Below are 27931 nucleotides of genomic sequence, written 5' to 3'. Positions count from 1 at the left end.
CAGTACCCATGAAACCCACATTACAGCAATAACCAAAATATAACAACAACAATGCCCACATTACAGCCTAAAATATAACTCTTTCTCTACACATAGTGGCTGCCCAACCACATGTATTTCCAACACATGTGGCTACCCAGACACTAAAACCAGCTAAAAAGTGTTCTATTACAATATTAAATAGATAACAACAGCCCAACAATATAGACAAGAAATGGCTACACACTCCCGAAAGGTTGAGATGAAGATGAAGATGAAGATGGAGATGTAGATGTAGATGAAAATTGTCTCTTAGATTCCTCAAAAATTTCTTTTTGAAAATTCTCTCGCTGCATTGCATTCATACTAGCAAGATCCAATTTCATTATCTCCATATCGATCTTTCTCTTCTTTTCAGCTTCTAATTCAGACCTATCATAGTTCGCTTTACTGGCCTCTTGCCTTCTCTCCCGCATGCACATGGCTCTATCCTCTTGCATCCGAGTTAAGGAGGCAGGAAATTCATAGTCCAAAGCTTTAGTAGCCTTCCTCATTCTCTCCCTTTTTTTCTCAGCCTTCTTGCCTGAAGGTCTCTCAATAATGACCTCAACGTTCTCACCTATTGTGTTGTTTCCTACTAGAGTCGAGTTTGCAATAGCTAAACGTTTCCCATGCGGTTTCCTTCTTGTTAACAACATTGACACATGCTGCTGTCATTTTGGTTGATGTCTCAATAGACACCAACAATGTTCCATGGTGTAGCTGGATTTCTCAATCTCTCTATACATGATTTTTGACATTTTCAATCTAAATATGTTATGGGAGAATGTGAGAATATAATTTCTCTAAATAATTTAGATATTTGAAATAGTTCAAAATTTATACCTTGTCATGCTCCGTTGCACCATTTGGATGCAATGATTCTACTTGGGCTATAGCAGCACAAAACTTATTTGTGCATTTTTTGATCACCAACCATCGATTGGTCAATGACACAACAGAACGTTCTGGATTGCTAGGTTTCTTATACTCATTGTAATAATCCAAAATTCTATCCCATATTTGTGTAGATTTTTTGTGAGCTCCTCGAATAGAATCAATGCTAATGTTGAGCCAACCCGACATGAGGAGGTTGTCCTCCTCTACAATGAAAGACACACCTCTTACAGATTTCTTACTAGGTGGCCTTTTTTTTACCTTCTAGTCGTGTTGGTTGGAGTACAATATTATCATAATTGCTACCTATTGGAGTGCTGGAGGTACCTTGTTCACCACTTTCCAATAGGATGGTGAAGAAGAGATCTTCTTCAAATGTGGTGTCCATCCTTAAAGAGATTATTATTGTACAAAATTAGACGTAGATTATATGTAGATAATGAGTAAAAATGTAAACATTAATTCAATGAACAACCAGATCAAATGTAGTCTTGAAAAATAAAGGCAAACATTGAGCTCGTGGATACATATAGTTGTTGCCGACATTATCACAGCCTGTTCAATTACTAATCTAAAAACACATGCAGTAAGATCACTAATTTAAAAACGCATGCAGTAAGATCACTAATCTAAAAACACATGATGTTCATATGAGGGAAATAAATATATTGATATTTACAACCATTATTTTTATTATTTACTAATATTTTATGCAAAGAGGAGTATGCATATTTTATGTATTCTAGTGTCTTATCATATCAATGTTTTCATTGGTTTTCCTTTTCTTTAGTGACATTTTTACTGGCAATTTCCGGTACAATACCCTCATTTGCTTTTCATAACTTTTTATAGTATCCATGCTCATCAGATGTGAATTACTAAGCATATTTTTATCTTTACCTATTATATTAATTTTTTGACTACTTTAGCAAATATGAATGAGATCTCATATTACTTCTTACAATTGATAATAAAAATAAAACAATGTATGTATGATAATATATCATTAGTTCTAGTTTCCAACAAAATCAAAAACACAATTAGCTAGTATACGGTGATGAAATCTGAGAAAAATCCACTTTCTGCCATTAGTGCTGAAACATTGCTATATCTAATATCTTCTACTCATAAAGAAAAGTTAATCTGAGCTTTAGCCTGTCGGAATGTCTCTCTGTTGCAAAAGAAAATTGAACTCATTCGATATGTAATAATTGTTTTAACTCAAATAATTAGGTAGTCATTTGACCATTGACTTCAATAAGTTTCTTCTTGTAACCAAACAAATTCAGTAAATATTTAAAACAATATGCCCCAAGTATTAAGATCTTGTTAATATCTTTTTCTTTATAAGATTTATAAGATTGTAAGATTTATGATCTAGATTAGGATTGTAATAACTACTTTGCAAAGTATATCTTAAAGGCATGTCTTTCTTAGCGATTGAATTTAATATTATGGGTATTAAGTGATTTAGTTATTGTTCAATATCATTTATCATATTTGAATTTCTTTAGCAGTATTCTTACTCTAGTCCTTACTCTTTAGTAGTATTCCCACCAACACAAACCCCAAGTCCTTACTCTGTTTCAGGACCATGTTATTGTTCAATATCATTTATCATATTTGAATTTCTTTAGCTGTATTCTTACTATGGTCCTTCTGTTTCAACCATGGACCACGACCCATCTTTAATTCTCACCAACCCACTAACTCCAACAAATTTCACCCAAATTTTAGCTGTCAAGCTCAACCTAGATTCACCCAAATTTCACTCATGAATTTCATCCAAATTTTACACAAGGAATTTCACTCAAGAACATGAAAAATGAAGAGAAAGAGAGTAGGAGAAAACTCACCTGTGAGAATGGGCTTTGGTGTGAGCAATGCAAAGGAGGAGCTGGCGACGAGGAAGAAGTGGGTTGTCTTGGACTAAGTTGCTTATGGAGATGGGGACAAGCTGGAGAGAAAAAGCACATTTTTTAAAGAAGAAATGTGTGAGGAAGAAGAAATGTAATGACCCATTTTTTAACAGCAAATACCTGATCCAATTGGAAGAAAGATAAAAGGTATGATCAGAGAGAGAGATGAGAGGGTGCTGGGGTGGCGCCTTCAAGACCAAACGAAACCGTCATGTGTTGGCAGTGGTGATGTTCAATCCAGTCGTGTTGCTTGAAATGAGGGCAAAGAAAGGGCTCCGTTGAAGGGATGCCAATGACAGAGGTGATACTGGTTTAGTCAGAGTTGAACCTACGAGATGGATGAGGATATTGCCGGGGGAGCTAATGGTGGCGATCGGTGTGGGGAATGAAAATGGAAATGTGACATTTTTTATGCGTGGGAAAGAAACTGAAGTGGAGAGAGAGAGGAGAATGATGGGAAAGAAACGAAGTAGAGAAAGGGAAAGTGAGTTTGGTGAGAAATATTAATTAAAAATAAAATGACTGAGTTACAGTATTCTTCAAATATGAAGAATGACTGTAAATCAAAATTCGGATGAAGATGTTATGGCTAATCCAATGCCAGCAAATTTACCCACAAATTCTTTATATTTGGCTGAGCACTGGCAATACAGTGCTCTAAGTTATTTAAAATATGTCTCGTTAAGATATACTGAGGATTATAAAATTTAAAACAATAAATAAAATTGCTCTCAAACTATGTTGGTCATTATATTTCTAATATAAGTGATTAAATTTTTAGGTAAAATGATTTAAAAACTTCATAGTATATGCTAATTGGATACTATAATTTCAAATGAAATGAAGATGGTGGTTACATAATCTCATATGAAATGAAGGAGATTATTTTTAGCTTATCAAGCACCCTAGAGAGGATCGAGATGGGTAAATTAATAGACTGAGTCAATAATAAAATTATCGTAAATATTTACCATTATGATTTGTTTTCCAAGCCTAAATATTTAAATAAATGATCATGAAGAGAATATAATAACGTGGATTGCTTGTTTCGAAAATTATATCTGTAATAAGTTATTATTGTTATTACTATTCAACCTTTGCAAACTAACATTCTTCGACTGTGTTTGGTTGGCAAATCTACCTTAATCCATTTCAAAACATTAATTGATGAGATCTATTACTTTTTTAATTTTTCATAAAAAATTTCAGCATACGTTATATATTTAAACACAAATCTCAATATATTTATATTCAAACACGTCTCAATAAGATCTACAAAATACTATTATTCATAGATCAATTTAAATCATTTGAAATCACATCACATCAATTACAAAATACTTTTTTAATTTTTCATAAAAAATCATTTGAAATCACACTATAATGTCTCATATGTGAAGTGTGAATAAGAAATTTAATATAGTCAACTAGATATGTTGCAAAATTCTGAATTTCACCACAATTTTGATAAAACTCACCTGATAATGGAACCGATTAAGAATTATTTACAATTATTTATTTTGAAGAAAATATTATTCAATTATGAAATATATGTATGGTAAAAAGAAGTGCAACAACTATAAAAGAATTTTATAAAAATAAATTCATAAATTGATATAAGTTTATGTAATACGTTATATCAATTTATTTTTATAAAATCCATTTATAATTAAATAGATCTCACAACATTTAAGGTTTTCCACGAATAATGTTGGCCTCAACGTTAAATATGGTGGGATCTAGGATTCTAAACATTACAACTATCTCTTCTTAATTACAAAAAAAAAAATATATATATATATATATATTATTTGGCACGAATAATAATGGATATTGATACCAATGAAATGAGTCAATGGGCATTGATAAGGTCTAGATCACTTGCTTCACGTTCCGATCCTGCCAATATTTTCCGACACATTTTTCATTCGAGGCCGAACCTCGGGGTCTGCCTCTGTGCAAGCGTGCGCCACATGGAACAGTGCAAGCACCTCTTTAGTGGCATGAACTGCTTGCAGCAACATTGGGTCTACAATGTCAGAGAGTGGCTTTCCTTCTTCGAATCCCTTCCTCGACAACCTCACCAAATCTGGGACTTCCACTGAAGTCGAAGTGGTAGGAGAAATCTCTGACGGCTTCCCGGTAAGTAGTTCTAGCAGCACAACTCCAAAAGAATACACGTCCCATTTCTGGGTGGGTCTGTTGCCGGGGATGCGTGCCTCGGGGGCTCTGTAGCTGTGGACACGCTCGGTTTGGACGGACTTCTGGTAAGGCAGAGCACCGCCGATGAAGCCACCCGATGAAGAGGGATTGTTGATGCCGGCGACGCTGATCAATCGGTTGAGGCCAAAATCAGAAATGTAGGATTGGAATTCGTTGTCGAGGAGGATGTTAGATGGTTTGATGTCACCATGCACAAACTTTCTTGGACTGCATTCATGGAGGTAGGCCAAGCCCCGGGCTGCTCCCTTTGCAATCTTCAGCCTGGTAGACCATGACAGGCTCGTTGAAGGCTTACCATTTCTCCCTAGAACAACACAACTTTTATTATGCAAGCAAGCAAACAAACAAAGGTGCCAGAGGCCAAAAGGCATAGGATTTGAAGAATTTGAAAAGACAGGCTCCGACACTCACCGCGAAGAGCAGAAGCCAGGTTGCCATTGGAGATGAAATCGCTTATCAGAAGCTTCTCGTCGGGAGCCCAATAATAAGCTCTCAACCTCACAATGTTGGGGTGCTTGATTTTCCCAATGGTCTGTACCTCCGCCACAAACTCCTTGTACCTCTGCTGGTCGCCTCCCTCTCCCAGCCTCCGCACCGCCACTGGGATCCCATTCCCCAGCACCACCTTGTATACTATCCCAAACCCGCTCTTCCCGAGCACGTACGCCGACGCCCTCAACAGCTCGTCTAGCTCGAACGTGAACCTTTTGTCAATCGCTACCAGCTCTCCTCCTTCCCCTCCCTCTACTTTCTCTCCGTCCTCCATTTCAGAATCCTCGTCTTTGAAGCCTTTGGCACACACGCAAGTACAAGCACATAACCGCGTTTTCTGGTTTCCTCCGAGTTTTCTTTTCCCTGTGCAGCTACAACCATTTGAGTTGCCTTTCTTTTTCCAGTATACGAAAACAATTACTACGCCGAGGACTGCAACTCCAGCTGCGTCAGCTAAGGATACCAGTATGATCAAATCGGGTCTTAGACCTTTTCTTGTTCTATTTTCAGCTTTCGGGGCCGATTTTGGACTCTCAGCCTCGGAATCGGGACACGTTTTTTGCAGAGGAAACCCACAGAGCAGAGGATTCATGAGGAACGCGGTGGGTCCCTGGTTCGCGAACGACCCCGTTTGAGGTATTTCGCCACTGAAATTATTGTTTCGGAGATCGAAACTCACTGTCACAGCTAAATTCCCAAGCGATTCTGGGAGTTTGCCCGACAGATGATTGACCGAGAGATTCAGCGTGCCGGAGAGAGAGCTAAGATTGCCGATATCTTCCGGAATCGATCCGTTGAGATCGTTCTCCGAGAGATCGATTTGGACCAGGTACTGCATTTCCGTCCAAATTCCCGTCGGAATCTCTCCAGAGAACTTATTCCTCGCGAGAATCATCCGCTGCAACTGCTTGCAATTCTTTAGATCATTGGGGATTGGTCCGGAGAGGGAATTATTTGAAAGATCGAGGTTTTGGAGCCCGGAGAGGTTGCAGATAGACGGTGGAAGGGAACCGGAGAGATTGTTACCGTAAAGGAAGATACTGTACAGCGAGGTGGCGTTGAAGAGCTGGGAAGGTAAGGAGCCGTAGAAGTTATTGTTGTGGAGGTTGAGTCGCCGGAGATAGGCCAGGGAACCGAGCTCAGACGGTATATACCCCCTCAGATTCCTCCCTACGATGGAAATCCCAACGACGCGTGGATCGCTGAACCCCGAGACATTCATGCAGGAAATGCCGGTCCAACGGCACGGCGTAGTGTCGTTCTCGTTCCAGTCGGAGAAAGCTTCATAGCCGCCCGACGGCTGATCCACGGCAGATTTAAGAGAGAGCAACGACAGGCCATCCGGGGAGAGACAGAGAGAGAGCTTTATCAAGACTCCGAAATGAAGAACGGCAAAGAAGAAAGGAAGACTGTTCCTGCCATTCATTATGATGGGAACTGGGAACTCCAGAAATGGTTCGGGTAAGAATCCAGCTAGCAATTGGCTGGGAAGACGAAGGATTGAGATGAGGAAGAAGACGGAATGGTATTCGTGAGGATTGGTCGAGTTGGTGCAGTATTTATGAGAAAGAGACTACGGAAAGGGACGAGCTTTTTCACTGCTGTGGAAAACTGGGTGGAAGTAGAAGGGAAGCAATTGAAGTGGATATATTTATTAAACACGGTGTCAGTCTGTTTGTTCGGTCCTGCTATTGTCTTATTAAGTTATGATGGTGATGCAATGTGTCCAGCAAGCGTCTCTTCCGCTCGCGCCTTTGGATTTTGGAATCAAATGGACTTCCACTACTTTTGTCCCAAGGAATAAGGATAATGTTCTTGGCTGGCAACTTCAACAACAGCAGACTGCAGAGTCCTATACGTGCAGTCTTTTCTAGGACCCTTTATAAATGGAAATAACATAAAATATTTTACATATAAACTACTTTGGATGCTCTTTTTTTTTACAGAGTTTTTTTTAATTAATAATAATCAGTTAAGTAACAAAGAGAGAGAATTATATGAAATTCATTTAAACTGACTTTAAAATATATTTAAATGTTAAAATAAATTTAGTATTTTTTATAAAAAATTAAAAAAATTTGTGAATATCACGTTTAAAGATGTTTTAAATTAAAAAAGATTGTAGGTCTAACGTGTAAGAAAGTTTTGAATTGAGATAAATTTAATAATTTGAGAGTTTGATGTTTCGATGCTAGACTCGACTTAAAGTTAGACTGAACTTTACTGAGTTTGAGAATTAAACGTAGTAAATAATACATATAAAACTATTTAAAAATATAACATATTGATAAATAATAATCATAATATCATCTATAATCTTAGAATGAGCAAGTTTTGCATATTCTATTTTAAAAATAATGAAAATCAATATTAAAAAGTGAGTTTTTTTTATACATTTCTCATATTTATTTATTTTTTAAAAAAATACGCGATACTTACACACTGTATAGATAACTTTTATTATAAAATATAAGATGAACATCTTTACTTTTAACTCTGTGATTCATTATTACTAGTCTTTATGTTTCACTAATTCAACGAGGACATGAAATGCAATGGCCTATTTGAGTGATCCCTTTCACGCAACCAACACCACTTTCTGGAGATCGAACTACACGACAATATTTTACACACTTCTATTACGACATTTTTAAAATTATTGTTATTATGTTTTTCTTTTCTCAGTGGATTATTTTGGTTGGCTCCTTTATATATGTTTCAGGGAAGGTGGTGTTATTTTCTAAATTCTGCAATATTGTGGCTTTTTTTTTAATAAAAAAGAAGAAAGAATGGAAGCAAATTATTCAACTGTTGAGTGGTATCATGGCTGATGATTGATTATAATATCAATCATTAAAATGTGCTTAGAAGCTAACAAATCTGACAAAGGGGGGGAAGACAGAGCTTGTCCTTTCCCACCTTATAATTATGCTGTCTCTCAGTAGTGAATGTTTTGGAATTTACTTATCCTTTTCTATTTGTGGGAGAAAAATAGCTTGTGAACGTCCATGAGATCTTAAATGGCTTCATTTTCGTTTCGTAAAAGTAGTAAAAGAAGGGATGTCTCTCACATCGTGATTACTTACCACATCATTCATATACATTTCTTTATTATATTACAACTGTAAGGGTATTTTTCCCGCTTTGCAAGTTTATTGGGCCTCAGCCTAATATCCAACTCCAAGGTTTAAGCTTATCCATGAAGAAAAATGTCTATAAGAAAAAACAAACATATGGCTGATGAGATAGGTAAGCCTGACATATCTCGATCACACTCTAATCGTGAAGACTTGTTTAAGGCAGACCGGAGAAAGGCAGAAAGCTCTTGATCCTCTGACACGGGAGCATCGACAGACCACTAAAGATAAAGCAAAACAGGGAACCACACTGCATTGATAGCATCACTATCCGAGCTACATGCCACATTAATGACGTCGTCGCAGTGCCACGCTGCATTAAAGAATTCTGACATAAGGAATAGTAACTTCATCCTGGGTACGGGTAACGCTCTTTAATCCTTAAGCCCTTTTACTTATATACAAACTTCTAAAAGAATTTACCGACTTTGACATCGGAGACTCCCCGACCCTAAGACCAACCTCTCTCAATTGTCTTCTTCTCTATTTTCGTAGGCTCAAGTTCGGAAGACTTGAGTTGCTGAAATCTAGCCCAAAGGTATACGAAACACGATGTTAATAACAACTATATTGTTCTCTTTTACTATATAATAAATGTTTTAATTATAAATAATATATATAAATATAAACTCAAAAAATGACTTAGTTTGATGTGATACATTAATTTGTAAACTTATTTATTGTAAAATAGATATAACATATTATATGAAGTCATATCAATTTATAGATTTACTTTCATAATATCTCTTTATCTCACGTGAATTCCTTCATATATTAATTATTTAAACAAAATAAATAACATAAGTTAGTAGATTAAAAATGAAAAAATAAAAGAAGGAACTCATTTCTTTTATTTATATTTTGTGACTATTTGGCTAGTTAATATAGCCCACTAGTAAACAAAATTTTATTTTTTTGAACTAGATTGCACATAAGAGTAAGAACAAAACTGGTCTCAAATTAGATATGGTCAAGGTTTCATGTAGAAAAAAACCGGTTAAACTTGATGTGATTTTGTTTTATGTTTGTCGTAAATATAATTTTTTTAGGAAACAACAAATTCACAGAGAAAAGAGTTGTTTGCTTTGTAATTAAGGGATATAATTGATGTACACAGGATCGGAATTATAACAAAAAAAAATCAGCCTCTGGTTGTTCATCTTGATCATGAACCCCTGGGTCCCATGTGGCGCACAAACTGATTCTCAGTGATTACACTTTGCTAACTAATCCCGAATCGGACTTCTTCTATCTGCCCGCTCACCCTTCTGTCTGTCTGTCTCCCGTCTCATCGGCCTCCTGCAGGTCTTTTACACCTTTTAGATGTATGTATTTCTGTGCCGCATGTCCCAACAGATGGATAGAATGCCCATTCATGACCTCTCTTATTTCTCTACTAAATTTTGTTCTAAATTTAAGGGTCTTTCTTTTTGTTTGAAGCGATTATTTTAAGATTCGTTTGGATTCGTAAGTTATCTCAGCTCATCTCAACTCATCTCAGCTCATCTCAGCTCATCTCAACTCATCTCACTACTATTCAGCAACTTTAACTCATAAATCTCACTACTATTCACAACTCATCTCATTACTATTCACAATCCATCTCAGCTCATCTCAGCTCATCTCAAATCATCTTCGAATCCAAACGTCTCCTTAAGTTTTTCCGCATGGATTTTGACTCAACCAGAAAATGGTAAATTTTATTAAGTAATACGGCATATAATCGTAAATTATACAAATATCATACAATCATTTAAAAAAATATATAAATCCACTATTAAAATATTTATTTATTTATTTTCATGTAGATCCTGTATTTATTAATTTTTTTCAAAATAATTACGTACCACTTATATACTCATGATTGCAACTATCTTTTCTTGGGTCATGTATAATTTCCATGAGCAAAGAAAACAACTAGAATCATTCAGAACCAACAGCTACAGAGATTAAAATCCAATTTGAGTCTATGACCAAGCTAGAATTTAGTTAAGAACATCAGCAACAACAAACAACATTAAACAGCCATGAATGATGAGGGCTCCCGTAACATTGAACGAAAGACGAGTCTATCTGAATTGTTTCAAAGATCAAATGCAAATACATGCACTTCAACCATTTTCTTTTCCCCTTGTAATCGAAGCCTGGCCTCCCGAAAGTAAGAAAGCTCATCGCATTGTCCCCAAGTTCCTGCAAGATCCTTACGCCCCAGCCACTTCAACCATTTCCTGTTCCACTGTACTTGGCATAACTGGATAGTATTCGTAATGAAGTTCCCCAACATCATCCCCAGAGAGCTTCTTCCACCCATCGGGCCCCACATAATAAACTGATGAAAATCACAAGCTCAAATTACACTAAAATCGTTAACATGTGTACACAGAGAGAGAGAGAGAGAGTACCGCTAGCAACTCCACCACTGGCCGCATCACGGAATGTTGCATGATAAATAGCCCGTCTAGCCAACTCTGCAGCTTCTTCGATTGACATATCATACCGGTAGCTGGTGTAAGTTCCACAAAAAAAATATATGAATACATTGAATGCAGAAATAAATCTGGGGCAAAATGCTAAATGATGGAAGAAATAAGAAAATAAATCGATTATCTTGTCAAAGAAAAAAAGAAAAGAAAAGAAAAGCAGAGCTCCATTTGAATCGAAGGGACATTGAACAAGGAAAACAAGGATAAGGCTGCCTATTCAGGTTCCTAGAAAGTTAACATTCTGAACATTCCCAGAAAATAAGTTTAAATTGCTGCGTAGATTGTCAGGTACATAATTGCTAAAAACAAAGTATCCACACCGTGTGCGCTGCAATTGCAACATTCTATGAGTTTTTAATAAAGTTCTTACTGATAAAAAAAACAGTCTACGAGCTCCTTCAATACTCAGCCAGTTAGATCAAAGGATAGTCTCCCATGCATCAATAAAACTTTGGCTAGGTTTTTAATGAGATTATATAAGTTTCCAAACATACTTCATGTATCAGGTTCTTTTACATTATTCACCTGCTTCTTGCTCTTTCCTTCTTAATTCTCATCATTTTCTTTCATAGATATCTTAGCTTATTATTTCTACAGCAATGCCACATTATTGTTTCCTTCCACAAATCTCAAGCAAATACCTAGAGATTTAGTTTCCACAAACAATGGCTCAATCATCAGATGAGAACTGGAATATATAAAATTATGGGGGAAAGGGCACACACCCATTATCCAGCACACCATAAGCATAGGGTGAACCAGAGCCAACTGAAAATCGTGTTCCTTTAAGCCTTCCTCCTTCACTGTCGACATAATATAGCCCAGGTCCCTAACACCAGTAAAAGTACATATTAGAACAGCCTGATTGAAAGAAAATGTAAAAACATGAAATATGTTGTTACCGTTTCATCCCATCCAGCAATCATGGTCCCAACAGACAGACCCATTCCACGGTAAGAGAACAGAATGTTTGCCAGCAGCTTTGATGCCCCAGTAACTGAAATTCTGCGCTTGTTTGCCAATTCATGCAGTCGGCACTAAATAATTCCAAGATGTTTCCATTAGCAAGGGATGTGAGCAGTTACACATACAATGTTCAGTTATACAGATTCTATCCATTTTAAAAATGTAGTTACAGCCAGTAATATTCACAACAGGGCGTGCCCGGTAGCTCAAACTTATGATCTATAGCTAGGCGATGGTCTCTGCATTCGGCCAGCCACTGCTTAGGTGTTAAAGAAACATGTGATATGACTATGTGATAGGTCATATTTGCTTTCCCTCTTGAAAGGAATTATTATTATCTCTAGCCCCACCATTATCCATGTTTGAAATAATAAAGTGTCATGGTGAAACATGCATGCAAAGAAAAAGTCAAGATAACACAGTATGTAATAAGGCTCTTGGAGAAAGCTTTGACGTCATAGGGCTCCTCCCAAAGCCTCTTTCTTTGTGTGGACAGCGTCTTTGGGTAAGATCCTCACTACGTATAATCTAAGAAAGAGGAGGATAATTATTGCAGATTGGTGTTGAATGTGTAAAAGCGGGGGTGAGTCGGTAAATCATTTACTTTTACACTGTGAGATAGCCAAGACTATTTAGGACGAGGTGTTTAAAAGAATGGATATGGCGTGGGTTATGCCGGAAACAGTTTTGGATGTATTGCCGTGCTGGACTTCTATCCGTGGGGTGAGACAGATCAAAGCAGTGTGGAAGATGATCCTTATCTGTATTATGTGGTGTTTATGGCAGGAACGCAATGAGAGGACTTTTGAAGACAAAGAGAGTATCTTTGGAGGAGCTAAAATTGTTATTTTTTAGAACTCTTTATACTTGGGTCATTGCTGTAGGCTTAAATGGCATGGACCTTCATGAATTCCTAGTTTCTAATATGCCTACATAATTAGGGCATTTTTCTTTGTATCTTGACACTTGGTGATTTAATAAAGTCTTGTTTTACTTATCAAAAAAATGTAATAAGTACCACCACTAGAACATTTTCTAGCTTGAAAACCAACTATAGCCTCAACAAGAGAATGGATATTCGCATCCATTGTAGAGCACTATAACTTCACTAACCTAAAAAGTTTGTTCGACACAGTGGAGTATTACAAACATCAGCACTAAATGTAGACATCACAGAGCTAATGAGTGGCAATTCGACGAAAGGTCTTGCATTTTCTAGATGTAGACACAGTATGTAAAAAGTACCACCACTAGATCATTTTCTAGCAGGAAAACCAACTATAGCCTCAGCAAGAGAATGGATACTCGCATCCATTGTAGAGCACTATAACTTCACTAACCTAAAAAGTTTGTTTGACACGGTGGAGTTTAACCAACATCAGCACTAAATGTAGACATCACAGAGCTAATGAGTAGCGATTCGACGAAAGGTCTTGCATTCCCCCCCACCCACCCACATAATTTTTTTTTTTTTTAGGTTAAAATGAAATATCAATTATGGCAGAAACAAAAAAACCAATAATAATAATAATAATAACATCCCAAAGACTTCAATCCAAGCTTCGTCCATGGAGCTAATGATGCTAACCTCTCATAATCACTCCCTTAAAATGAATTGCAACTAGCATGCCAGAATAAATCCAAACAGACACCCCTGACTATAAAGCTTCTTGAGAATACAACAAATATAAAATAGTAATATATATATATATATAAATTACCTTAATACCCAGATTCCGGTGCCAAAACTGGCAGTCAGCAGCTCCTCCAGCCATAGTGCCAAGCATGTAAGGATTGATTTCAATAATTTTCTTCACAGATTGCGATGCTGATAAGATTAGCAGAAAAAGTAAACATGGTATTCTTTTCATATCCAGAGGTAACACAAACAAACACCATGATTAATGTCACTAGCAACATAAAAAGAGTCGAGAATTTGTGACGGGGACAGTCATAGCTATGTCACTTAAATTAACAAAAGAAAATGTTTAAGACCAGGACAAGCGTTGGCATGTTTGTGTGTGTGTCTATAGACGTAGTCACGTGAGCATGATCATCAACAAGTCCATTTATAAATTGAATGTTGTGTGTGTGTCTACAAATGTAAGCATGATCATCAACAAGTCCATTTATAAATTGAAACTGGATGCGTACAAAATCAACATACAAAACCTAAAATTGCTCGCTGGTTAAACAAAAAAAAGACCAAGCACAACGTACAGATATAGCCTCCCATGCTGGCTCGAGAATCAGCAGCGACCATGACACCCTCCTTGAATATGAAGGCAAGCGTGGTTGTTCCCTTAGCTGGCTTGACCATCTGTACAGCCTCTTTCTGAAAGCCATCAAACTGGGACAGAAGTGGAAAAGCAAAGGTTCAAATATTATTCAGTCCATACAACTACTACTTTCTCTAATGTAATTTGTAAATGAGAGAATGTAACAAACACCAATAGAACTCACGTCCATCGTATCAGGAATCTCAAATGATGGACCAGCTGAAATCCCATCAATAAGTACATTGCTTGACCCGAACAATGAAACAGATGATTCAAGACCACTAGTATCGAGCTTCATTTTTTTCCAATAAACTGTGAAAAGGATTTGAGTTGGACTCGAACAATCAATCCACGTACACCTAAACTGAGATTTGAATTGTACAATTAAAAATGGTAACCAATATCAAATACCACGCCACGAAATATATCGAATTTATAAATATATAAACTGAAATCACAATACACAAAAAATCAGAGCTTGAGCTAGTCAGACAGCATTTGAAGGGAAACCGTAGATCAAATTCCATTATTTAAAAAAAAAAAAAACACCAACTCAGAGACAGTCGTTTTTTCTTTTTTTTTTGCTTTTGTTTTTGTGTTTTCTCCAGAAAAAAAGTATCAAATCATGTAAACTACACCATACTTTCACAGACCATAAATTTAACTACAATTATGCTAAAATCTGAAAAAAAAAAAAAAAAAAAAAGGGGACAACCCCCCACCCGCCCTAAGAAAACCTAGAGTTCAAGACCTGATTTAATTCTTTAACTTTCTCAACAACCATAGTTAGAAAATGAAATTATATGATCGCATAAAAAAAGGAACCGGGGGGGGATTTGTAAACCCTATATGAAAAAAAAAACCGATCCTAATCACTGCTGTACTGACGAAGTCACTCAGAAATTGCGAACAATTGGGATGAGAAATAATGACTACCTATATGACAGATAAATGGAACGGAGACGGAACGGAGACGAAGAAGAGACTGCAGAGGATTAAAATGAAGAGAATGCTTCGGAGCACGGACACTGAAAACTGTTGTGGGTTTCTTGTTCTCCAGGCAAGAGCGACGACGAGCGGGTAAACATGGGCCGGGCTTGGTATATAAAATGGGTTAGGAATTAAGTCCCCAATTATCCTGGCTGTTGGGCAATTTTTGTTGAGGCTTCGCTGAATAGGGCTCTCATTCAAATTAAAATGATTTGAAATCTAGCGCAAGATTTTCATAAAGGAAAAATCCTTTTGCAAGTGAATTTGTACATCAAATTGTATATCGATTCTGATATGTAAGACATTTATTTAATAAAATAGTATAAATTGAATATGAAAATGATTTTTGTGAGACAAATGATCTTTTCTTCTCTCAAAACTTTTCTTCTTTTATTTTTCTTTTCAATAAAAAAAGTCATGTCAGAGTTGATATGCAGTTTGGCGCAGTTTGGTGCGCCAAACCGTTTGTACCTAGCAAGACTCTTTTCGAAAATGTTAACTCCACCTGAAAAAATGGCTTTCTTTCAAATGGATTCTATTTTTTTTTTAAATGCTCTAAACTTGTAACTAGTATTCCTTAATACCAATTAATTTTTATGTGTGAGATTTCAATACTACAAATAGATTACAAGGGAATAATAAGAGAAATGATATTTGCAGTAGTAAATACATAAATGCTGTATAATTATTTTAAAAAAAATAAATAAATACGATATTCATATGAAAAAAAAATATTAATTTTTTAATAGTAGACTCAATTCTTTTTTAAAGAGATTGTATGATATTTGCACACTCTATAATTGTATATTGCACTATTCAAAATAATAATATGTATTTCATATCTTTAAAATTTTAATTTATCTAATATTTATAGACAATTAAAAAAATTTTTTAATGCTACCTACAAATTTTGAGTGTTTATGTTGAAATAAGCAATTTGAAAAACAATAGGCTCCACTGAGAAATGCTGAATTTTTCTAATGGTGCTATTTTTTTCAAAGCACTATCACGGTCAAAATTTATATAAATAGCTATTATTTGTAAAATATTTTAAATTGAGATTATTATATTTAAAATGATCTGGTGCAAGAATGGATAACGTGATCGAATAGAAATCAAACTCTGATTTAAAAATCATTTATACTATAAATTAGATTATTGACTTGTTTTTTTATTAGGCCAACAACCTATGTAGACAGGAAAATTAATTAAGGTGTATGCTCTCGTAAAAATTGTCTATTTTTTTTATTAATAATTAAGAATATTAAAAAAATACTTAAAATAAAATTAAAATTAAAATAAATTAAAATTTATAATTAACGATACGCCATCATTTACCGCTAGACAGTCCGCGACCCTCGCCTAAAACATAGGACACAGCCCATCGGACTTTGCAGTCAAATCATGGGTATGCACTCTTATGGTCCATAAGTTGTGGATCACGTGAAATCCGTGGGAGGGAGGGATCCAACCACGCATATATGGCAATAAAATTATCTTTTAAAATAGAGAAATGTTAGATATAGTATAATGTAAATTTAAATAATTTTATTTTTAAATTTTTTAAAATTATAAAACTATTTATCTTAAAATGATATTTTTTCTCATTTAATAAAAGACCTGTACATGTAATCTTTAAGTAGAGACTACAAATAGAATTTCTCTTTAAAATAAATATATAAAACTGACACAATTCAAGATTATATCAACATTACTTCCTTAATAATATGTTAAGTGGGTTAGAATAAATTTATAAATACATATTTTTTTATTAAAAAAATTGAAAGGCAGGGCCTTCAACCGAGAGAAATTGGACATGTAAAAGCACTAATATTGATTTTTTTATATGCATACGTAAAATTATATATTTTAGAAATTAATTTTATATATAAAAAAAAAATCTTCACATTGAATTGTACATAGTTGAGCTAAAAATAATAATAATTTTTTATTTTTTTCGAAAATTATTTTTTATTTTGGATTTTTTTTGTTAGTGTTGAGAGTGAGAGAGCAAAAAAAAGGAAGTGTTTTGAGAGAGGGTATTTTTCTGTTGGTGGAGAGAGAGAGGGTGAGAAGAGAAAAAAAAACAAAAAATCTATTCAATCTCATACTATTCACACAATTTTCACACCCCACATTTTTTTTTAATTTTTATTATTTTTTTCTTTTATCAAATATTTAATATATAAATAATAAATAGAAAAATTGAATTAATTTTAAAAAAATAAATTTTAAAAAAATTTTAAAAAAATATTAAAAATTTTTAAAAAAATATAATGTGCGGAGATTAGAAGGTTGTATAGTATTGCTTGAAAAAAAAATAGTAAAATAAGATTTGGAAAGTTAATCGTGTATCTGGAAATTTATAAAAATATTATTTATACCTATATAAATTTTTAGATATATATAATTTAATTTATAATCATACTGTACAAATATTTAAATGCATGTGCTTAATAAGAAGACGTTTGGATTCGAAGATGATTTGAGATGAGCTGAGATGAGCTGAGATGGATTGTGAATAGTAATGAGATGAGTTGTGAATAGTAGTGAGATTTATGAATTAAAGTTGCTGAATAGTAGTGAGATGAGTTGAGATGAACTGAGATGAGTTGAGATGAGCTGAGATCACTTACGAATCCAAACGAATCCTAAATCAGAATTGAAAAAGACAATAAAGGACAATTTGGTCAAACCAGAGGCATTTATGACAGATCTACTTGAGCGACAAACGAGGACGTCGAGGAGGTCGGCAACTATAGGCCGGTGGTGTGTACCGGGGAGAAAATAGCGGCGTGGTAATTTTAATTCCGTTTTCCCAAAATTATTATTAAATTTAGCTGCAAATCATCTTATATTCGATAAGTAAGGTTAATTTATTTTCACAATATATTTCATTTCATTTCATTTAATTATTATATATTTTTAAAATTTTTATATAAAATAAAATAAATTTTTTAAATTTTAAAATAATAATATCAAAAAAATATATTCTAACAATATTTTATTTAATTTTTAACTTTTATTTCGATTCATTTCATTTCATCTCATCTTATATAAAAATAATAATATTATAATTTGTAATATCAGCTAAATAATACTCACGCTGATGTGATGGATTTTAAAATTAAAAACTCTCGATATCATTTAAAATAATTGGTAAATAAAAAAAAATTGATGCATGATTTGTTAATTAATTGATATTACATTATGACAAATAAAAAGACGATAATGGATAATTTATACTACTTGCAAGTATGGTATCTCAACACATCACTTGTCTTGAAATTCAATAAGTTATAAACAAAATTAAAATAATATTTATTAGTTAATGTGACGTGTTTTTATTTCCTTCGCCAATATATTTTAATATTTTAAATAATAATGTTAAATATAAGATTAAAGTGTTAAAAGAGTAATACATTATTTATGTGCGAAATTTGCGTACTCAATAAATATAAATATAATTTATTTATATATATATTTATAAATAAAATTTGTGATAAGAAAACCACATTTAAATTAGAAAAAACAAATACACCTAACTCATATGAGAAAAAAGAAATATTTATATTTTAATTCTAGTATTATCGTTCAACCCAATTTATGCATCAAATAATAATGTATTTGATAGAGTGACGATGGTATCTATTCTAGTACTCTGTCTTGTTCTGCTTTAAATAAGACCTTCGAAGACTTTGAAAATGTATTTCCGATTACCAGCCTTCCTCACCATCTGCGCCCGATTACCAGCCTTCCCTCTTTCTGATTCGACCCCTTCAAACCGAACAATTGTAATGAAATGGAAGTTCACGCATCACCAAAACCGTAGATTTCTGTTTGGTTCATGGGATCCTTGTAAATGCTCTTGTATGAAGCCTCCTTGCCTTGATTCTGTTTTTTCTGGTGCGTTTTCGGTTCTAAACCCTAGCTTCCCTCACTCTAACAGTTCATTTCTAGATGCTCCAGATTGCCTTGTTTTACGGAAATGTTGTTTCCTTTTTTTTTTTTTTTTTTTTAACCAAAAAATCTGTTTCCATGTTGTTTTCCTCTGCTTAGACGCGTGTTTATGGTTAGGAGTTGCTTTATTTGTCTTGAGTAATTCCTATTAACGTGCATTGCACTGTTTTTTCGCTGTTTTTGGAATTTCATTAGCTCATGGTGATTTCTGTACGTCCCGTTTCAGCTAAACATCTCTCTCTCCCTCTCTCTCCGGAGCTCATTTTCGAACTCCATACTTTGTTGAGATCTTAAATCTCCGGTATTCGAGCAAATGTTCAAATCAATTTACGTGATCGACGAACTATCAGAATCGATAGTTATGTTTTTCCCGTTATTCGTCTCGGAATGTCATATATCTGGATCCATTGCGTTTTACAGGAAAAAAAAAAAACCAAATGGTAGTCCGCTTTGCCGACGTCCCTTCTTTTGTTTCCGAGGAGGTGTTTTTGAAGTGTCAATGTTTTCTCGTTTTTATTTGCCATGTTTTTTGGATTTTGTTTTTCACCGTCAGAGCTTTACAGTAATTGACTTACTTGCGGTGTGCTCTTCACCTTAGTTAAAAAATTCAAAACGAATTATAATGTTAAATCTCGTTTTATTAGTATCCAAAGCAACCAAACAGTGTAGTAGACTAGTAGTACTTTTATTGGTTCGCCATGTATTTTTGATTCCGGCTTCTTCTACCAAAATAGTTTGGTTGTGGATTTATTACCACGTAAAGTAGCTGATGCAACGAAAGGTCTTTAGCTGTAGCAGTTTAACCTGGTCGCTGCCTTTCTTGTTAAGCTAATTGCATCCTATGCACTTGTTGATTTCATTTTGTTCTTTTTCTAATGCAGATTCACTAAGCTTGTTTCTAATTTCTGACGGTGAGCTTCGATAATGGACATTACGGAGGTGGAAGAAAATTTGTTTGCAGCAACTGATGCCAAGGTATTGGGTGTGTAATGTTTGGACTGAATTCAAATTACTGGTACTAAGCCTTTTAGTCAGCGATCCTTAAATGTATTTATTTTCTTTTTTAGATTTTTAATGAGCGTAGACAGAGTCCCATCACGCTATTTGTCAATTGGCCATGGTGATTAGTATTTGGAGTTGGGTTCCAAATACTAATCACCATGGCCACGTAGAAGGCATTTAAGAATGTCTTCTCTTTCTTGCTGGTGTCAATTATATCTACAAATTTTACTGGGTTTCCTTGGTAGACAATGATTTCTACTTTGGTAAACAAAACGACTTGCAAGCTGATTGTGTCTATGAGTTTGGGAAGAATTTGACCATCTAGTTTATTATATAAGTTGGTTTTTCATCCACCAGGCTTTTCTTATTTTTAACTGTAGTTATATAAATTGTTGAATCCGGTATTAACTGTTTCAATATAGTTCCTTAAGTTTGGGTTACTACCTCACAACATTTTTCTTTTGCAGTTACATGGAGAAATGTGCAGGATACTCTCTGCGATATATTGCAAGGTAATATCAATCTTTCCTACTTTAGAAGCAGCACGCCCAAGCAAATCTGGCATTCAGGCATTGTGCTCATTGCATGTAGCGCTTGAGAAGGCAAAAAATGTTCTTCAACACTGCTCAGAATGTAGTAAACTCTACTTGGTATGATTCTTTTAATGAGACTACAAGTTCAAATTTTATACAGTGAGATATTTTCACTTCGATATTCAATTTATTAGGTAGAGGAATAAGTTATTCATCATGTGATCTTTAAACTTGGTACTCATATCTGTAATTTTGTTCTTTTGTCTTTTTTTCTCCTCCCACGGGGGGGGGGGGTTGTGTTGTATGTCCGGGAATGTTCAATTAATAAAAGCTCTCTTATCATGCAGGCTATAACTGGGGATTCTGTTCTTCTAAAGTTTGAGAAGGCAAGATGTGCACTTCAAGATAGTCTCAGGCACGTCGACGATATTGTCCCACAATCAATTGGTTCTCAGGTAAGTATTACTCAAGTTCTTTTAGTCTTTTTATTTCCCTATTGTATGAGAAGTCTAAGATGTTATGTTTTATGCTTTGTTCTCAGGTGCACGCATAATAACCTTATTCTATCCATTGAATGAAGTTTTACTTGATTGTTAAATTGATGTAATCTCATCATTCCTTTGGACTGCCAAATCAGATTAGTGAATCTATTTGCTGAGTTCCAACTGCTTTGGGAAGTTTTATCCATGCTTGTATGGCTTCGGCAGTCTTGCTAGATACGTTTCCCTCCATTATGGGCAACGTTGACATGCATCTTTATTCATGCGCCATGCTATCGTATCCGCTATCACTGCCGCTTCACAAAAATATGAGCTCTAATATTTGTGACAATTGGGCTTTAATGTTGACTTGAGTTAACTAAACTTTTTTTTAGTTAAACTTGAAGACATAGTATGAATCTTTGACAGCCAAGTGTACATGATATAGCGAGTTTAAGCTGGGATTTTTGTTTTGAGGCCAATATGTAGGCCCCTGTATGATGATGTGTTGTGGGTCCATGGGAGGGCATCCGTTATAACTTGCATATAAGGAGAGCTCGTGATTGTTAAAAGCCAGAGGATTTCTTCCTGTTTTTGCCATTTTGGCTGGTACGGGGTTAACCCGCTTTTCTTTGTCAAAGAAAGAGGGGAAGAAAAGATTTTGCTGATTATATTTGATTCAGCCTTCCATGACCCGGCTTTAGATAATATGCTTGTCTTTATTTGGTAGTCAAAACAGATACGTGTATGGAATTTAAGAAATGAGAGTTATAATTGTGATGTGAAAGATTTTGTAAGCCTGTTTCAAATATTTCAGATGTTGCTCACATGCTGGATGGCCATCTATATGATCCTGGTGCATATTTACACTTCCTTCTTGGGTTTGGCTTTATACTAACCAGACATAGCTCTTTTTCTAAAGGGTCATATTTCTTATAAAATCGTTGCATTCTGATTTGAAAGTATATATAAATACACTATAAATTGTCCTTCTTGGTCGCATTTTATTCGGTCTTTTTGTTGCTATTTCTATTCAAGTATTTTTTTACACATTTTTTGGATAAATATTGTTTTGACCTCATTTATAATTGAATTTCTGTGTAGATTCAGAAGATTGTGAGTGAACTTGACAATACTGTCTTCATGCTTGATCCAATAGAGAAGCATGTTGGTGATGAAATTATTGCATTGCTCCAGAAGGGGGAAAAAATCAATAACAATAATGATAATAATGAACTAGAATGTTTTCACCGGGCTGCTACTAAACTTGGAATAACCTCTTCGAGAGCAGCTCTTACAGAGAGAAGAGCTCTCAAGAAACTCGTAGAAAGAGCTCGTGTGGAGGAAGACAAGAGGAAGGAATCAATCGTGGTTCATCTCCTACATCTCATGAGAACGTACTCCAAATTATTTAGAAGTGAGATCTCTGATGACAATGATTCACAGGGTTCTACTCCATGTTCTCCCACTGTTCAGGGCTCTCTTGATGATTGTGAACCTGGTGGCAATGGTCATTCCTTTGAAAGGTTGAAGCCAAGCAACAGAAGATCAGGGCAGATGCCTCCTGAAGAATTGAGGTGTCCAATATCATTGCAGCTTATGTATGATCCGGTGGTCATTGCTTCTGGGCAAACATATGAGAGGATCTGCATTGAGAAATGGATTGGTGATGGGCATAACACCTGCCCAAAGACTCAACAGAAGCTCTCACATCTCTCATTGACTCCTAATTACTGTGTGAAAGGTCTCATTGCTAGTTGGTGCGAACAGAATGGAGTTTATGTTCCTGATGGGCCCCCAGAGTCTCTTGACCTCAACTGTTGGAGGCTGGCATTATCCGAGTCTGAATCTGCAATTTCAAGAGCTATGGACAGTGTTGGCTCTTGCAATCCGAAGGGGGTTAAGGATATTCCTTTAGAGGAGTGTGGTATCACAGAGGAGGCTGAAGGAAATGAAATGGAAAATTTGTCTCCTAAGCTGGAAGAGTGTGAGCTTGGTTTGTTGGAAAGTTACCAGCATTTTTTGTCTGTCTTGAATGAGGAGGAAGATTTGAGGAAAAAGTGTATAGTGGTGGAGCAAATAAGGTTGTTGCTGAAGGATGATGAGGAGGCTAGGATTTTTATGGGGGGCAATGGGTTTGTGGAAGCTCTTTTGCGATTTCTAGATTCAGCTTTGCATGAAGGGAATGTAATGGCTCAGGAAAGTGGCGCCATGGCTCTCTTCAACCTAGCTGTCAACAATAGCAGGTATGTACACTTGTTCCTGAAGTTTCATAATATCATACAGGACCTTTGGCCTTACATTTTACAACAGTATTGGCGTCTTAATGGGAGTGATGACAGTACCATAACATTAAGATGGTCCTGCGATAATATGAAGAACTAAGACAACAGTTACAGGGATGAATGGTCGAATATTGTTTAATAATAAATTTTTACATGCTTCCCTGCTTTATTTATTTATTATATTCGTAGTGTCATAAATTGATCATTGTTATGCTGATCTGTTTATGATGACATTTTGTACACAAAGGCTAAGGATTCTTTTCCTGATTGGTTTAGTGGCAGTTCTTACGGGAAAGAAGATGAAAGTTATAATCTTTAAAATCTAGCATTAATTCATATTTTCTTGTATATGAATGGACCAAGAGTGATTCCATATTTTGTATGCTGATAGGAATCTGTGGATCTGATACCGTTGGACCATTGGTCTATGGAGCCAATTTCAGCAACTACATTTTTATCAATGTATTTATATATATATATATATGTATATATTACCTATAAAAAAAAATTCATATTTTCTCTTGCTTAAAAAAAAAAAAAAAAAAAAAAACAGATTTTCATGCACTATATATATATATATATATATATATATATATTCAGAGTGCTTTCAGAATTTTAACTATATGAGCTATGCATCGCTAGTCTGAGTAATTTGGGTCATACCATTAATGGAATATTCTCTTTGTTGATTTAATTCTTTTCAGATGCCTCTTTAAAGAATGTGTCACGCACAGACTTCCACATATGGATCTTGTGCTCGTAAAAACGTGAAAGTCGGGACTAATTTTGTTTTTGACCTTTCGTTAATTTAAAACCTTCATATGGGTGTGGTCCAATAGCTTGTGTCACATGTTAAAATTGTTTATTTTTTTATAACAAATTTCTTAACCATGAAGACAAACCAACGATTCTGAAGAAACTTCTATTTTAATTTCTTTTTCAGAAACAAGGAAATGATGTTTGCTGGAGGAGTAATTTCCTTGTTGGAGGAGATGATTTCCAACCCCAATTCCCATGGATCTGCCACGGCACTCTATCTGAATCTGTCCTTACTTGAAGAAGCCAAGCCTATCATTGGCTCAAGTCCGGCAGTTCCTTTCTTAACCCAGATCCTTCGAGCTAATACTGAACCCCAGTGCAAGCTTGATGCCCTCCATGCCCTCTATAATATCTCCACTCTTCCATCCAATATTCTAAACCTCATTTCAGCTGGCATTGTCAGTGACCTCCATTCCCTTCTTGCAGCTTCTGGTGATCATGCGTGGGCAGAAAAAGCCATTGCTGTCCTTATAAACCTGGCATCATGTCAATTAGGAAAGGATGAGATTATATCAGCACCTGGCCTTATTGGTGGACTAGCAACAATGCTAGACATTGGTAAGCCTATTGAGCAGGAGAGAGCTGTCTCATGTCTCTTGATTTTGTGCATGGGAAATGAGAAACGCAGTCAAATTGTTCTGCAAGAAGGGGTAATACCTGCACTGGTGTCAATGTCAGTGAACGGGACTTACAGGGGAAAAGATAAGGCTCAGAAACTTCTGATGCTGTTTAGGGAGCAGCGAAAACAAGTCCAACCACCACCTGCTGAGATGCATCGGCTCGCTGAAAAGAGGGAGAATCCGATGCCTGCTTTAGAATCGAAGCCGCTATGTAAATCAAGCTCTAGAAGAAAGATGGGTAAAGCATTTAGCTTCTGGAAAAGCAAGAGCTATTCAGTTGATCAATGTTAGGCTCAGAGTTGTAAATTTTTCGTTTTGATAGAGAAAATATGTACAGCCCCTTGTAATTTACGTAGGAGTCAGGACTATGTATATTGTTTTGTATATGTCAATTCAAGCCCTGTGTAGCATTGGAAGAAGCCCTGTAGTTCCGTGTGAAAGCCAAAGCGTATGACCATCAGCGCCAAATCACTCAACTTGATATTGGCTTTAGTGGCAAAAGATGCTTGACTACACGCACGGTTAGAGACTTCATGTAAAGCATTGGAAGGCCAAAAGATGTTTAGCTTTTGGGGAGACTTCTTCCAGGTATAAAGTTGCTGAGAGTGATGCTACTAAGCTTCCCTTGGTTCTCAGTCTTTGAGTAGATAGAAACTTCAGGGCCGATTATAAAGAGAAAGGAGATGGGGGTAAAAACCAAAGGCATTTAAATATTTTATAGGATTTGAAAGCCTTGTCTATGTTTACTTTTATCATCATCCCTTCTTGTAGTTCATAATATGAAAGATCTCGCGCGCCTTGATTGTATAGTTGGCCTAGGGACGAAAGTTGGTTGCTAGGTGAGCTGATTTTGTGTCTCATTCATTGTTCCGAGTCTATTGGCCAATATCTATGAGATGATTTTGTCGTCATATTGGGGCTTTGGAGATATTTTTTCATGGACCCATCAACTCAATGAGAAAGAGAGAACAAAATTGAAAAAACTAACAAAAGGACATCTTCGTCATAGAGATGATGTGATCGAGTATTGGTTTAATAATAAATAAAAATATTTTAATTAGAAAGAGATTACATAAAAATAAACTCATAAATTGATATGGTTTGATATGATACATCAGATTGTAAAGTTATTTTTATTATAAAATAAATCTAACGAATTTGATGAAGTTACATTAATTTGTAAATTTATTTTGTATAATCTCTTTATGTCTGTAGCAATTCTTAATAATAAATATTTACATTGTGTAATAATATAGCTTATAAAAAAAAAAAACCAAAAAAAAGTCAAGACTTTCTTTTTTGTTCATGCACTATATATTTCGAGTGCTCTAAGAATTTTAACTATATTAGCTACGCATCAAAAGTTTTGGTAATTGGGTCATACGATTAGTGGAATATACTTTTGCTGATTTAATTCATTTCCTATGCCTCTTTAAAGGATGTGTCACGCACAGCTAAGCACGCATGGGCCTATTGGCTATGTTCACTTTTACAAAACTTTTCATTTCATCTAATCATTATAATTTTATTAAATTCTTATACAAAATAAAATAAATAATTTAATTTTTTTAAATTTCAAAATAAAAAAATATTAAAAAAAATATTATAATAATATTTTATTCAACTATCTCAACTTATTTCATCTTATCGCATATGCAAAAACAAACGAGATCTAAAAACTTGGGGGCTAATTTTACTCTTGACCCTTAGTGAATTTGAAACCTTATATTGTGTGGTACAAATTGAATAGCTTGTGTCACATGTTTTTTTTTTTTTTTTTTGACAAATTTCTGAACCATGAATATATATAAAAGATTATTGAAGGAACTGCTATTTTAATTTCTTTTTCAGAAACAAGGAAATGATGTTTGCAGCAGGAGTAATTTCCTTGTTGGAGGAGATGATTTCCAACCCCAATTCCCATGGATCTGCCACGGCTCTCAATCTGACTCTGTCCTTCCTTGGAGAAGCCAAGCCTGTCATTGACTCAAGTCCGGCAGTTCCTTTCTTAACCCAGATCCTTCGAGCTAATACTGAACCCCAGTGCAAGCTTGATGCCCTCCATGTTCTCTATAATATCTCCACTCTTCCATCCAATATTCTAAACCTCATTTCAGCTGGCATCGTCAGTGGTCTCCAATCCCTTCTTACAGCTTCTGGTGATCACACGTGGGCAGAAAAAGTCATTGCTGTCCTTATAAACCTGGGCTTCATGTCAGTCAGGAAAGGATGAGATTATATCAGCACCTGGCGTTATTGGTGGACTAGCAACAATGCTAGACATTGGCGAGCCTATTGAGCAGGAGAAAGCTGTCTCATGTCTCTTGATTTTGTGCAAGGGAAATGAGAAATGCAGTCACATTGTTCTACAAGAATGGTTAATACCTGCAGTACTGGTGTAAATGTCGGTGAGCGGGACTTACAGGGGAAAAGAGAAGGCTCAGAAACTTCTGATGCTGTTTAGGGAGCAGCGACAACGAGACCAACCACCACCTGCTGAGATGCATAGGTTGGTGAAGTGGGATAGTCCGATGCCTGCTTTAGAATCAAAGCCGCAATGTAAATAGATCTCTGTTGGGTATGTTAGGCTCGGTGTTTAAGTCCTTTTTTTTTTTTGTTTTCATAGAGAAAATATGTACGGGGCACTTGTAATTTATGAATTTCTTTGTTCTTCTCGTTTGCCACCCTTGGGAAGGAATATGCATATTATATATGTGAATTCAAGCGCTGGATTCCCGGTTGAAAAGAAACTAGTGGTGCCTGTGCCTCGATATGAAATTTCATGTGAAAGCTAAAACGTAAGGCTATCAGCAGCAAATCGATCTGCAA

The 27931-nt window shown here is 35.4% G+C and overlaps 3 protein-coding genes, 1 non-coding gene and 1 pseudogene across 5 annotated transcripts; 3 read left to right on the top strand and 2 right to left on the bottom strand.

Moving 5' to 3' along the window:
• Positions 1–4667: 4667 nt before the first annotated feature.
• On the bottom strand, positions 4668–7298 carry LOC109003144 (receptor protein kinase-like protein ZAR1). Its single transcript, XM_018981151.2, has 2 exons — positions 5469–7298; positions 4668–5361 (listed from the first exon to the last, which is right to left on the bottom strand). The coding sequence occupies exons 1-2, from the start codon at positions 6973–6975 to the stop codon at positions 4721–4723; spliced, it is 2148 nt and encodes a 715-aa protein (XP_018836696.1). The 5' UTR covers positions 6976–7298; the 3' UTR covers positions 4668–4720.
• A 3283-nt stretch (positions 7299–10581) lies between these two features.
• LOC109003145 (proteasome subunit beta type-5) lies at positions 10582–15515 on the bottom strand. 2 transcript variants are annotated; one of them, XM_018981152.2, is made up of 8 exons: positions 15351–15515; positions 14599–14778; positions 14356–14485; positions 13857–13963; positions 12072–12206; positions 11895–11998; positions 11089–11189; positions 10582–11015 (listed from the first exon to the last, which is right to left on the bottom strand). In XM_018981152.2, the coding sequence occupies exons 2-8, from the start codon at positions 14710–14712 to the stop codon at positions 10888–10890; spliced, it is 819 nt and encodes a 272-aa protein (XP_018836697.1). In that variant the 5' UTR covers positions 14713–14778; positions 15351–15515; the 3' UTR covers positions 10582–10887. The 2 variants fall into 2 exon arrangements, with proteins under 2 accessions (XP_018836697.1, XP_018836698.1); XM_018981153.2 differs by having other exon boundaries at positions 14599–14773; positions 15351–15474.
• Positions 15516–19062: 3547 nt separating this feature from the next.
• LOC109003143 (U-box domain-containing protein 6-like) lies at positions 19063–26013 on the top strand. The gene is made up of 6 exons (XM_018981149.2): positions 19063–19310; positions 20246–20339; positions 20834–21016; positions 21247–21354; positions 22483–23624; positions 24607–26013. Exons 2-6 carry the CDS (start codon positions 20289–20291, stop codon positions 25391–25393), a joined length of 2271 nt encoding a protein of 756 aa, XP_018836694.1. The 5' UTR covers positions 19063–19310; positions 20246–20288; the 3' UTR covers positions 25394–26013.
• On the top strand, positions 23933–24117 carry LOC118344917. The gene has a single exon (XR_004798647.1). It is a non-coding gene; the product is annotated as a small nucleolar RNA snoR2/U65 (small nucleolar RNA).
• A 553-nt stretch (positions 26014–26566) lies between the features above and the next one.
• Positions 26567–27883, top strand: LOC118344824 (annotated as a pseudogene).
• The last annotated feature ends 48 nt before the right edge of the window (positions 27884–27931 follow it).

Source organism: Juglans regia, chromosome 16 (genome assembly GCF_001411555.2).
Source record: "Juglans regia cultivar Chandler chromosome 16, Walnut 2.0, whole genome shotgun sequence".
In the NCBI taxonomy this organism is placed as follows: Eukaryota; Viridiplantae; Streptophyta; class Magnoliopsida; order Fagales; family Juglandaceae; genus Juglans; species Juglans regia.
This window is presented reverse-complemented; position numbering and strand designations above follow the sequence as displayed.

Coding starts and splice junctions, on each gene's coding strand:
- LOC109003144 (XM_018981151.2), bottom strand. CDS start 6,975: ATGAATGGCAGGAACAGTCTTCCTTTCTTCTTTGCCGTTCTTCATTTC. Junction 5,362..5,468: donor CCTGGCTTCTGCTCTTCGCG/GTGAGTGTCGGA, acceptor GTGTTGTTCTAG/GGAGAAATGGTAAGCCTTCA.
- LOC109003145 (XM_018981152.2), bottom strand. CDS start 14,712: ATGAAGCTCGATACTAGTGGTCTTGAATCATCTGTTTCATTGTTCGGG. Junction 11,999..12,071: donor TTGCTGGATGGGATGAAACG/GTAACAACATAT, acceptor TACTGGTGTTAG/GGACCTGGGCTATATTATGT. Junction 11,016..11,088: donor CAGTGGTGGAGTTGCTAGCG/GTACTCTCTCTC, acceptor GATTTTCATCAG/TTTATTATGTGGGGCCCGAT.
- LOC109003143 (XM_018981149.2), top strand. CDS start 20,289: ATGGACATTACGGAGGTGGAAGAAAATTTGTTTGCAGCAACTGATGCC. Junction 21,355..22,482: donor CACAATCAATTGGTTCTCAG/GTAAGTATTACT, acceptor ATTTCTGTGTAG/ATTCAGAAGATTGTGAGTGA. Junction 23,625..24,606: donor CTAGCTGTCAACAATAGCAG/GTATGTACACTT, acceptor TTTCTTTTTCAG/AAACAAGGAAATGATGTTTG.